Source organism: Gorilla gorilla, chromosome 16 (assembly GCF_029281585.2).
Source record: "Gorilla gorilla gorilla isolate KB3781 chromosome 16, NHGRI_mGorGor1-v2.1_pri, whole genome shotgun sequence".
NCBI lineage: Eukaryota > Metazoa > Chordata > Mammalia > Primates > Hominidae > Gorilla > Gorilla gorilla.
The window spans coordinates 79,493,757-79,506,685 of NC_073240.2; the positions used below are offsets into that span (position 1 = coordinate 79,493,757).

Below are 12,929 nucleotides of genomic sequence, written 5' to 3' on the forward strand. Positions count from 1 at the left end.
GGGAACTCCTTTAAGGCTTACTTTATTCTTTAGATGCTTAAACTTAATAATTATTGTGTTAACTATTTCTGTAGCTTAGCTTCCACTGTAAAGTCATACAGTAGACAACTCCTGTGGACACGCAGTAGCATATCCTTAACATTAATTTCAATCCTCTTGTCCACATTTCCCACAATTAATAGAACCATCTTCTATGTAAATTGTGGTAGTATCTCTTTATCCTTGATCTTAGAATAGTCAGTCCACTACAATTACATGAACCCCATTTAAAAAACATATTTAGGGCCGGGGGCAGTGGTTCACATCTGTAATCCAAGCACTTTGGGAGGCTGAGGCAGGTGGATCACCAGAGGTTAGGAGTTCGAGACTAGCCTGACCAACATGGTGAAGCCCCGTCTCTACTAAGAGTACAAAAAATTAGTCGGGCATGGTAGCAGGCGCCTGTAGTCCCAGCTACTCAAGAGGCTGAGGCAGGAGAATCGCTTGAACCTGGGAGGTGGAGGTTGCAGTGAGCCGAGACTGCACCATTGCACTCCAGCCTGGCAACAAGAGCAAAACTCTGTCTCAAACATATTTTGGTCTAAATCATTCTGTGAGAAAACAATCTTCTAATATGAAACACAGTATTCTAACTTGGTATATGCACACTGTTATGTACCTGTAATATTTCAGTTTTCTCTCCTTCATTCTAACAATTACAATAATAGAATCTTAGAGTTGCAAGGGCCTTTAGATGTAATAAATCTTAGCCTATTACTAGTATAGCGTAAATGATTTAGTACAGTATAATGTATCACAGTTAAAACAGTTAAATTCCATCTCTAAATGTCACCACTTCAGGTGTGACCAGGTAGCGAACACTGACAGAAACCCTCTGTTCAATTTAGAACTCTTAGCTGTTGAGATCACAAACAAACACCTCATTTATTTATAATAAGTAACCTATCTAAGTTCAAGCCAATGCTCTTTGGAAGGCAGAGGAGACCCTATCTAATTTGCATTTAATCGTAGGCAGGTGTTTAATGCCATTTAATGAGTGAAAGCCTGGTGTGATGAATTTAGATTGCCTGCCAGCTACCTACCTTAGTTCATATACATCCCTGATCCCTCTTATACTACCATTACTGTTACTTATGATTTTTATATATAAATTTTTATCGACATCTTTCTTTTGACTTATTGAAACATGAGTCACAGCGGGCTGCAATTCTGTCCATTTTATTTTTGCACAGGAAAAACTAGTGAGACAAGATTCAAACAGTCTCTGTGAATCATCTGTCAGTGGTGATGATCATGTTAAGTTTCAGAAGTGTAGTACATGATACTCTTAACAATTTGTCTAAAGCAATGTTTCTCAACCAGGGGCAATTTTGCTCCTAAGGCGACATTTAACAATGGAGACATTCTTCGTTATCGTAACTGGTGAAGAAGCAAGGTATGTCATTGGCATCTAGTGAGTTGAGGCTAGGGTACTGCTAAAGATCCTACAATGCATAGGATACCCCCACTCTGTACCAACACATACTTATCCAGTCCAAAATGTCCATAGTGCTAAGGCTGAGAAACCCTGTTCTAAAGGTTCATGCTGTGGTCCAAATGTGTCCTCCCCAAATTCATATGTTGAAACCTAATCCCAGCGTGATTGTCTTAGATAGAAGGTGGGGCCTTGGAAAGGTGATTAGGCCATGGGGGCTCTGCTCTCATGAATGGGGTTAGTGCCCTTATAAAATAGACCCCACAGAGGTAGCTACTCCAGTCATGTGAGGACACAGCTAGAAGGCACCCTTTGAGGAAGAGGACCCTCACCAGACACCAAATTTGCTGGTGCCTTGACCTTGGACCTCCCAACCTCCAAAACTGAGAAATTTCTGTTGTTTATAATCCACCCAGTTTATGGTGTAGTAAGACAGTTATATTAACAATGAATAACTAGGCATGATTTCTCATGGTATAATTTAGAAGTATGCAAGAGAAGTAGTTGAAGCTCTCTGAAACGGAGGCATAGCCCTTTAGACCCAGTAAAGAACGAGAAATGCATGGTAAGAAATGGGTAACGATGGGGGATTGCTGAATTAGTATAAACCTTCAAAGAGATTATGGGCTAAATAAGAAAAATTACTGGGAGATGTGTAGTGATAACTGAATGACTTTTCATATTTCTGAACAGCATTTTTCTATCCAGTTTTGTTTCAACAACTAAAAGGAAACATTTTTACATGTATATTCCATAGCATAGCATACTAATCACATAGAATCACATTTTGACATCTCTTTACCATACCAAAAAGGCTAGTTAAATGTTCATTTATCGGTAATAAATACTCTTGACTTTTTTTTTTTTGTATGATTCCAAGATAAGTGGAAAATAAGTAAACCTCGAAATGCCAAAAACAAAGCTGGTAGCTTGATAACAGAAAGTACGTTCTTACTAGGAAGCAGCCTCCTCCTGCCCTGACACAAAGAAGTCTCCCAGGCAGGCACACGGCTTAGTGCTTATGCATCTTCCCTGGCCATCAGGGGTTGCAGAAACAATCCTGCTGTCCCTAGAATGCACACCAGGGTGAAAACCCACAGAAAAATACGATCAATCACCATGGCAACATACTTCCAATCATCTTGAATCTGCAAAACAAAATGATAAAAGAGAAAAAAAAACATGGAGGGAAAGGCAAATGAATACATTTTCAATACTGAAGATGTAATCAACACATTGCAGTAGAAGCCATTTTGTCTCTAATGTGTAAGAAGCCCTTTTTTTCCTAACTGATGTGGTCTAAGGAAATCCACCATTCTCAAGTTTCTGTTTATGCAGGAGAGAAACAGGTATAAAAGATCTGTCATATTAGATCTGTTTCAAATTAGAAGTTTCCTAAAAATTCATAACCTAGTTTTTCTAAATTGAATTCTAATTTTATAAAGTTAGTGAAACCAGTTACTTAGGCTTCCATGGCAGGATTCTGGGCCTTGGTTAGAATGGCTAATATAGTCCAATATAATCTACCATTGTTTCAAAGTACTCTATCCAGTTTTAGATATAAATTTTTGACTTGGCACAGTGGCTCACGCCTGTAATCCCAGCACTTTGGGAGGCTGAGATCACCTGAGGTCAGGAGTTTGAGACCAGCCTGGCCAACATGGTGAAACCCTGTTGAAACCCTGTCTCTACCAAAAATACAAAAATTGGCCAGGAGTGGTGGCACATGCCTGTAATCCCAGCTACTTGGGAGGCTGAGGCATGAGAATTTCTGGCACATGCCTGTAATCCCAGCTACTTGGGAGGCTGAGGCATGAGAATTTCTTGAACCCGGGAGGCGGAGGTTGCAGTGAGCAGAGATCACGCCACTGCACTCCAGCCTGGGCAACAGAGCGAGACCCTGTCTCAAAAACAACAAAATAAATTTCCTTTTAACATCTGTTCCAAAAACGAGATAAGTGTTAACAGGGCAAGTCCATCCTCATCACTCTTTCCCTCCCCACTGCCCTCTCCACGATGCCCAGCTGATCAAAAGTCATTTTTACTCATAAGACCAACCGTATCATGGAATACTGTGCAGTTGGAGAGCAGGTTGAACATCAGAAATAATTGCTGACAATAAAGTAAAAGATGGGAGAAAAAGCAAGACCAATTGTATATAATACAGCTTCAATTTGGGCTTGAAATAGGAAGGAAAATTGTAGAGTAATTATACTCCTAGACAATTCAGAAAGCAAAGAAGCCATAATTGAATTGAGAGAACACGAGTCAGCTGATTTTGAAGCAATAATGATAATAAAGAGGCAGCATGTAATTTATTAATTTAAGTATACTGAAATGGCGCCAGGAGATGAAGATTTTACATCACCATTGTGAGCCTGAGTAAATGTGTTCTCTTGGTGACACTACTGTCATAGGTAAAATTAGAATTACGATGCTATGTTTGCCATGAGGTACTTTATTTGAATTCCTAAGACTGGTTTGTGTGTGCTTCAGATACACCTTGAGATGTGAGATTCCTACCCACCCCCTACCAGCCACCTAAGGCTCTAGGAGGCAGAGGTGTGGAAAAGCAGAGACTTGGAGACAAACTGATTAGAATCCCAGCTCTGCTCCTTTTGAGTTGTGAGAATCTGGGTAAATTCCATGACCGCTCTTAGCCTCAATTTCCTTATCTGTAAAATGGGGATAAGAACACTACTTCCCTCAGAAGGTTGTTTCAGAACAGAGTCCTTAATGAATAGAGCCTAGTGATACTAATGTTGATTTATAAAATGACCCTTACTCAAGCCTCATGAAGAAAGATGACACTTGGGTTTTATACATGAATAGAAATAGTGGTATAAAAAGAGCTGGCTGGACAGAAATTTTATATCTTTTTTTTTTTTTTTTTGAGACAGGGTCTTGCTTTGTTGCTCAAGCTGGAGTGCAGGGGTGCAATCATGGCTTGCTGCAGCCTCGACCTCCCGGGCTCAAGTAATCTTCTCCACTCAGCTTCCTGAGTAGCTGGAACTACAGGTGTGTGTCATTACACTTGGGCAATTTTTTGTTTTTTGAGACGCCCAGGCTGGAGTGCAGTGGCATGACCTCGCCTCACTGCAAGCTCCACCTCCCAGGTTCAAGCAATTCTCCTGCCTCAGCCTCTTGAGTAGCTGGGATTACAAGTGCCTAGCACCATGCCCAGCTAATTTTTGTATTTAGTAGAGATGGGGTTTTATGTTGGCCAGGCTGGTCTCGAACTCCTGACCTCAGGTGATCCACCTGCCCCAGCCTCCCAAAGTGCTGGGATTGCAGGCGTCAGCCACTGCACCTGGCATTTTTTTTTTTTTTTTTTTTTGGGACAGAGTCTCACTCTGTCACCTAGGCTGGAGTCCAGTGGTGTGATCTTGGCTCACTGCAACCTCTGTCTCCCGAGTTCAAGCAATTCTTGTGCCTCAGACTCCCGAGTAGCTAAGATTACAGGCTCATGCCACCACCACCCCCCCGCTAATTTATTGTATTTTTAGTAGAGATGGAGGTTCACCATGTTGGCCAGGCTGGTCTTGAACTCCCAACCTCAGGTGATCCACCTGCCTCGGCCTCCCAAAGTGTTGGGATTACAGGCCTGAGCCACTGCACCTGGCCTGATTTTTAAATTTTTTGTAGAGAAAGGGTTTCCCTACCTGGCCCAGGTTGGTTTTGAACTCCTGGGCTCAAGTGATCCTCCTGCCTTGGCCTCCCAAAGTGTTGGATTACAGGTGTGAGCCACTGTGCCTGGCTAACTCCTAAAGTCTTTAAAGCACAATGATATTGGCCATTTTCTGATGAGTCACAGATGTTAGGCAAAGTGGTGAACTAGCCCAAATTGAGAGCTGGCCCAGAAGCATGAGAAGACTACTTTAAAGACCCAGAAACTGGGAAGGTGTGGCCAGAGACTGGGGATGGCTGGGGGAGGGGCTTGGTGGAGGGGAGAGCTAGGGAGAGATCTTTGTTCCTCTGCCACTTTGCCTCTTTAGCCTGCCACTCCCAGCCCAGAGATGCAGGTTCAGGGGGTCCCTCACAAGCCCAGCAGAGCCTGGCTAAAGGGAAGTGCAAAGAACTGAGCTGCCCATTGACTGGTGGAGCCCGAGGCTTTCCTCCTCTCCTTTGTAGCCCCCTGGATTTATTTCTCTTCTTACTGGCATGCCTTCTCAAGAATGTTTATGGATAAATGTTCTTCTGAGGGCTCAAAAGGCCAGGTGTGGTGGATCACACCTTTAATCCTAGCACTTTGGGAGGCCAAGGCAGGAGAAATGCTTGAGTCCAGGAGTTCGAGACCAGCCTGGGCAACACAGTGCGACCCCCCCTCCCCCAACCCCGACCTCTTCAAATTAAAAAAAAAATTAGCTGGGTGTGGTGGCATACACCTGTAGTCCCAGCTATTTGGGAGGCTGAGGTTGGAGAATCGCTTGAACCCAGGAGTTAGAGGCTACAGTGAGCTACGATGGCTCCACTGCACTCCAATGTGGATGACAGAGCAAGACTGTCTCAAAAAAAAAAAAAAAATTAAAAAAAGGCTAAAAATTTTATTGCAGTCTCACTTTTATTTTTTTATTTATTTTGGTAGAAATAGGGTTTTGCCATGTTGCCCAGGCTGGTCTTGAACTCCTGGGCTCAAGTGATCTACCCATCTCAGCCTCCCAAAGTGCTGGGATTACAGGCGTGAGCCACCTTACCCATCCCCTCACTTTTATTTTATTATTTATTATCTTTTAAGAGATGAGGTCTCACTATGTTGCCCAGGCTGGTCTCTAACTCCTGGCCTCAAGCAATCCTCCTGCTTTGGCCTTCCAAACTGCTGGGATTACAGGTGTGAGCCACTGTGCCTGGCCATAGCCTCACTTCAAAGAGAGAGTAGCTGGATACGAAACTCTTCAGCTAAGACTGAAGTTCCACACATCAAGGACCAAACAGTCCCGGCCTCAGCTATGGGAAAAGTTTATATACTATGTGATTCCATTTATATGAAACTCAACAATAGTAAAACTAGCCGGGCACAGTGGCTCACACCTGTAATCCCAGCACTTTGGGAGGCCAAGGCGGGCAGATCACCTGAGGTCGGGAGTTCGAGACCAGCCTGACAAACATGGCGAAATCCCATCTCTATTAAAAATACAAAAAATTAGCCAGGCATGGTAGCGGGCGGGTACCTGTAGTCCCAGACACTTGGGAGGCTGAGGCATGTGAATCACTTGAACCTGGGAAGCAGAGGTTGCAGTAGGCAGAGATTGTACTACTGCACTCCATTCTGGGTGACAGAGCAAGACTCCCTCTCAAAAAAAAAAAAAAAATAGGTAAAACTAATCAATTATCAAGTCAGTATAATGCTTTTTTAAAAAATTAATTAAAGAAAGGACTTCACTCTGTCACCCAGGCTGGAGTACAGTGGCATGATCACGGCTCACTAGACTTCCTGGGCTCCAGTGATCCTCTCACCTCAGCCTCCTGAGTAGCTGGAACTACAGGCACGTGCCACCACGCCTGGCTAATTTTTGTATTTCTGTTAGAGACGGGGTTTCGCTTGTTTCCCAGGCTGGTGTCAAACTCCTGATCTCAAGCTATCCACCTGCCTCAGCCTCCTAAAGTGCTAGGATTACAGGCGTGAGCCACTGCGCCTAAGCCAGGATGGTGGGCACCAAGCAGGGAGGGAGACACTGACTGGCAAGGGCATTGGGGAACTTTCTAGGGGCACCGGGAGTGTTCTATATCTTTACCTGGATCTTGGTTACACGGTTGTATACATGATGTAAAAACTCATTGAGATGTACACTGAAGAGGTGTGCACTTCATGTAAATTCTTCCTCAATGAGAACACATATACAATTAGAAAGTAAAAATAAAGGCCAGGTGCAGTGGCTCATGCCTGTAGTCCCAGCATTTTGGGAGACTGAGGTGAGCAGATTGTTTGAGTCGAGGAGTCTGAGACCAACCTGGGCAACATGGCAAAACCCCATTGGTACAAAAAAATTAGGGTATGGTGGCGGGACATCTGTAGTTCAAGCTACTCGGGAAACTGAGGTGGGAGAATCCCTTGAGCCGGGAGGCGGAAGTTGCCGTGAGCCAAGATTGCGCCACTGCACTCCAGCCTGGGCAACAGAGCAGGACCCTGTCTCAAAAAAAAAATAAAAATATAACCTCAATTAACCAATACTAACTGGAGATCATCTGGCCCCATGCCCTTTTCCAGCCTACATTCTAATCTAGTCTATTGGCATCAGGTGTTTTCATGGTCCAGCCTGCTGGCAGCCTGGTGGCTAGCTTCAGGGTACCACATACCAAGCTTTATCATCCCATTTTACAGAAAAGAAGAGAAAACAGGCTCAGAGAGGTGAGGTAACATAGCCAAGGACATATAACTGGTCTTAACACAGGCCACTGACTCCAGAGGGCAATTTCTTAACCCGTACCCTATGCCTTGCCCCACGAGGAACCCATAAATATTTGTTGAATGAATGAATGACCAATGTAATAAAAGCCATATCCTTACCTCTTTGGCTTCATTTTGTGCTTTCATATTTTCAGCAATATACTTGACACTTTGGATGGCTTCTCTGATTTCTGGTGACAAAGCAGAGAGGGACAGCACAGCATCAACAGATTCAGAACTAGAGCTTCTCGTGAGGTTAGCACTGAAATTGGAGATTTTTATCCTGCGGTGGTGGCAGTAACCACACATCCCGTCCTGGCAGGGGTAGCCCTCCTTGCAGCCTTTGGACTCTGCGCGGCTGAAGCAATTCAGATTTGAGAGCTCGGCACCATAGAGGGGCCTCGGCTTCTGAGCGCTGCCTTCGTTGCTTGTTGGCCTGGTCATGAACATGACCCTGGGGAGCAGGTTCAAGAATACAGTCTTCACCCATGAGGGCATTGTGTGTGTCGTCGGGGTTCTGTAGTGCACGTTGAGCACGAAGACGGTGATGACGATGGACAAGGTTACAAAAATCATGGTGAACAGGAGGTACTCTCCAATCAGGGGGATGACCAGCGAGGTGGAAGGGATGGTCTCAGTGATCACCAGGAGAAACACCGTCAGGGAGAGGAGGACAGAAATGCACAGGGTCACCTTCTCACCGCAGTCAGAGGGCAGGTAGAAGACGAGCACAGTGAGGAAGGAGATGAGCAGGCAGGGGATGATGAGGTTGATGGTGTAGAACAAGGGCAGGCGCCGGATGTACAGCGAGTATGTGATGTCGGGGTAGATCTCCTCGCAGCAGTTGTACTTGATGTCGTGTTTGTAGCCTGGGGCTTTGATGATGGCCCACTCGCCGCTCTCCCAATAGTCCTTGAGGTTCATGGAAGAGCCGATCAGGACCAGATCGATTTTCGCCTTATCGTAGGACCAGGAACCGAACTTCATGGTACAGTTTTGGTAATCAAACGGGAAGTAGGTCACGTCGATTTTGCAGGAGCTCTTAAAGATGGCCGGAGGTATCCAAGTCACCTCCCCAGTGTACTTGAGTAAGGCTTTGGTCTTGTCGTCCACCTGGAAATCCCCAACAGCACTGCAAAGACAAAGAGGGGGCACAGTGACACACGGTCATTAACACTTGGTCATATTGTGGTCATCTCGACCAGCTTCTCACAGTAAGTAATGATTTGGAAGGCAGTGGAAGATGAGAGCTAAAGTGCCATAAAAGGTCACCCAATTCCTGGCCCCATTTACCAACGGGGATACTGAGGCCCAAGCTCCCTCCCCAACAACAATCTGAGATATTGATCAACCCCTGCCCCAGGGCAGGCCACCAGTTCATCCCACAATACAGGTCCCAAACTGATACACTCCCAAATGCCCGAAGAGGATTGGCCCCCCTTTAATTAAAGAAATGGGAGGAAGGTCATCCTCCTGGAGCCAGGTGCTGAAGCAGCCTTTGGGATTATTTGCCACCCAGGGTCCCTGAGGCTTGGCCCTCTCCTCATTCAGTCTGTACCAGGCGCCTAATGTGTGTGTGAAACCAGACTGTGGAGCTGGAAGAGGCTGCACAGACCACGCAGGGGAGTCCACCCCCATTAAACGGAACCTTGTCAGATGGATTTATTTCCAAACCCTATCTCTGGATCCTGATTTGACCATTCCCTGTACCCTCCCCACCCCCATTCTTCCCAGTACTGTTTTACAATAATCATGTTTTGCTGCCTTGTCTTTCGAATTCAGCCTAACAGGTTTCTTCGCTTTCTGTGTCCCTATCTATCCCCATTTTTCTCCCCATGTTTCTTCTCCCTTCCTTTTCACTATGTGCATCCTGACATTTATTTTCACACAGAAATAGACATTTTTCTTTTTTCTTTTTTTTTGAGACAGAGTCTCACTCTGTTGCCCAGGCTAGAATGCAGTAGCTCACTACAATCTGTCTCCCGGGGTTCAAGCAAGTCTTCTGCTCAGCCTCCTGAGTAGCTGGAATTATAAGTATGTACCACAACGCTCAGCTACTTTTTGTATTTTTAGCAGGGATGGAGTTTTGCCATGTTGGCTGGGCTGGTCTCGAACTCCTGACCTCAAGTGATCCGCCCACCTCGGCCTCCCAAAGTGCTGAGATTACAGGCTTGAGCCACTGCCTGGCCTTAGAAATGTACATTTTTCTAGGAATAGTCTTGTTGGTTTGTTCGACAGAAAATCAGCTGATGATCCCTGTTGAGTCTTGCATTGGGCATTCCATCTGCGACGGCCAGATGAGGCCATCTGAGAGCAAGGCCAGTTGCTTCCACAACAATGGCCCTGCCCAGGAAGGTTCTTAAACATTCCTCGGATCAGCCCTGTTAAGTTTCTTAGCCTTGTGAAGGCATTTACATCCTCCAAAGGGAGCAACTGCCATACTCCTTTGCCTTGTAAACAATGACAAAGCCTAAACATTTAGGGATATCCTTGTGCTGCTGTAATTGCATGGGAACCTGTGAAAACAGAAGGGGAATGTTGTGGTGCATGCCCTTCTTCCTTGCTAGTCTCTCCTCGGTCTCGGTTAAGCAGGATCATCATTACCCATGAAGGCTTAATGCCAAAGCCACTACCTATCTTTCCTCTGGTTGGCTAGTTTGCCCCCAGTGGTGCCCTGCTGAGTTTATACATTCTTAGCCCCAATTTCACTCCCACCATGCCCTTAATTCCCTACGAGTATTCCTGCTCCTGGCTCAAGGAAAAAGGGAGAGGTAGGAGGGTGGGGTGGAGGTGAACATCCACACAGTCCCCAAGTGGACTCAGCCCATGTTTAGCACTGAGGGGCCCTGGAGAGGGCTGGGCTAAGCAGAAGGTCAAAAAGACCCTCAGGAAGGCAGAGGCCTCCTGAACCAATTCCATACAGCATCCTGGATCAACAAAATGTCAGAGCGGCAAGGGAGCTTCAGAGCCCAGGGTCTGGTCCAGGGGTTGGCAAGCTGTGGTCCTCTTTCTGTAAATAAAATCGGGGGGGGGGGAATAGTGCCACTGCCTTTTGTTGTCTATTATCTATAGCTACTTCTGAGCTCCAAGGGCAGAGATGAATAGCTGTGACCGTCACTGTACGACCCACAACACCTAAAATATTTATTCTCTGGCCCTTTAGAGAAAACATTTGCTAGCCCCTGCTCTAGTCCAACGCCTTCATTTTGCCAAAGAGAAAACTGACGGTCAAAGGAAAGGAATGACTTGCTCGAGACTCCACAGAGAGTTTATGGCAGAACCTTGGCCATTCAGAACTTGGGTCCCCAAGTGAAGAGAGACAGAAATGTGTGCATGTGCCCAAAGAACATATACTAGAGGTTAGCTGAGCTTGGCTGATGGCTCATTTCTGGGGATCCTGGTCACTGTGGCTGCTGCCCACAGCACCCCTGGGGTGTGTCCACCCAGATCAGAAGGCCTGTGTGCAGCCTGGGGCAGTGTCAACAGTCATATCTCTGCTAGCAGAAGACAGAACATGCAGACCCAGCTGGAGACTCGGGTCTGGCACAGCACCAGCCTCATAAAGGGCACTCAGTAAATATTTGTTGACCTAACGAATGACCAAAAAATAAATGAAAGCCGGGTGTGGTGGCTCACACCTGTAATACTAATACTTTGGGAGGCAGAGGCGGGCAGATCACCTGAGGTCAGCAGTTTGAGACCAGCCTGGTCAACATGACGAAACCCCATCTCTACTAAAAATACAAAAATTAGCCGGGTGTGGTGGTGCACACCTGTAATCCCAGCTACTTGGGAGGCTGAGGCAGGAGAATTGCTTGAACCCAGGAGGTGGAAGCTGCAGTGAGCTGAGATGGCACCACTGCACTCCAGCCTGGGTGACAGCGTGAGATTCTGTCTCAGTCAGTCAATATCACACCCAGAGATGGCTGGCAGCAAGGGACAGCATTGGTGGGAAGGGTCTGAGCAGTGTACTGCCAAACCATGTGAGGCAATTAAAAAAAGAAAAGGTAGTATGGGTGCAAATGATCAGCTGAGGTAGCACTACCATACGGGGGCATTTAAGAACAGAAGTGGGGGGGTGGTGAGGGCTATGAGAAAGATCATGATGGCATGGGTTTTTAAAATCTCTAAATTTCTTCAGAAAAATAGGGCAACTAGGATGACAGCAAAATAACAAATCTGATCACATTGTCAACAAAGTTAGGTTACACAGCACCTCAGGATATGAGAGTATGCGGTCAGACCACCACCACCAGCAGGACCTGTGGGACCCACATGCGATTAGCTGCCGGGTAGAGGCAGCCAGGGGAAAAGAAAGAAGGGTTCTCATGTCCTAAGAGTGCCAGACACAGGAATCTCCAAAAAGTGGCTGCCCCTCAAAAGACGAGGACCCCACTCTGCACTGAATCCTCAGCAAGGGGAACAATGGAACAGAGAGGGCTCCACAGGTTCCGATTTGTGGGCAAGAACCAAAAAAATCCCGCAGGAATCCACTCAGGGTCTGCAGAGGTCAGTCAGTGCTGACGTGGGCTCTTGAGGATGTCAGAAATGCCTCCCAAAACCTCCCTTTCAGAAGGACAGAGACCCACTCAGAGAAAAAGCTGCTTATGGTAGAATCCAAACTCAAAAGGGTAAGAAGTGGGGATGAGAAAAGAAGGTTCAGAAACTGAAGTCAGCATCCAAAGGCTCATGGAGGTGCCATGATTGTGCAGTCATGTCATGACTGAGGTGTCATGACTGTGGAGACTGGGGAGGTGGCCATGCATTGAGACAAGTGTCACCTCAAGGTAACTACCCGTCTTCTCCTATTCCCTCCAAGAACTTGCCCTAAAAGTAAAGCAAGGTTATCTATTTAAACAAGAGCAACAAAGCTTTATGAAAACATATTGTAAGAAAAACACAAACTGGGTACAGCAGCTCATGCCTGTAATCCTAGCACTTTGGGAGGCTGAGACAGGTGGATTACCTGAAGTCAGGAGTTCGAGACCAACCTGGCCAACATGGTGAAACCCCGTCTCTACCAAAAATACAAAAAAAAAATTTAGCTAGGCATGGTGGCAGTCACCTGTA

At 46.0% G+C, this 12,929-nt stretch overlaps 1 protein-coding gene across 1 annotated transcript in view; it reads right to left on the bottom strand.

The window, feature by feature from the left end:
* Nucleotides 1-12,929, bottom strand: part of CHRNA3 (cholinergic receptor nicotinic alpha 3 subunit) — a 29,198-nt gene continuing 16,269 nt past the window's right edge. The window contains exons 5-6 of the mRNA XM_055363924.2: nucleotides 7,980-8,991; nucleotides 1-2,622 (exon numbers count right to left, since the gene is read on the bottom strand). Coding sequence (XP_055219899.2) covers nucleotides 2,494-2,622; nucleotides 7,980-8,991 — 1,141 coding nt within the window. The 3' untranslated portion in view covers nucleotides 1-2,493. The remainder of the gene's footprint in view (nucleotides 2,623-7,979; nucleotides 8,992-12,929) is intronic.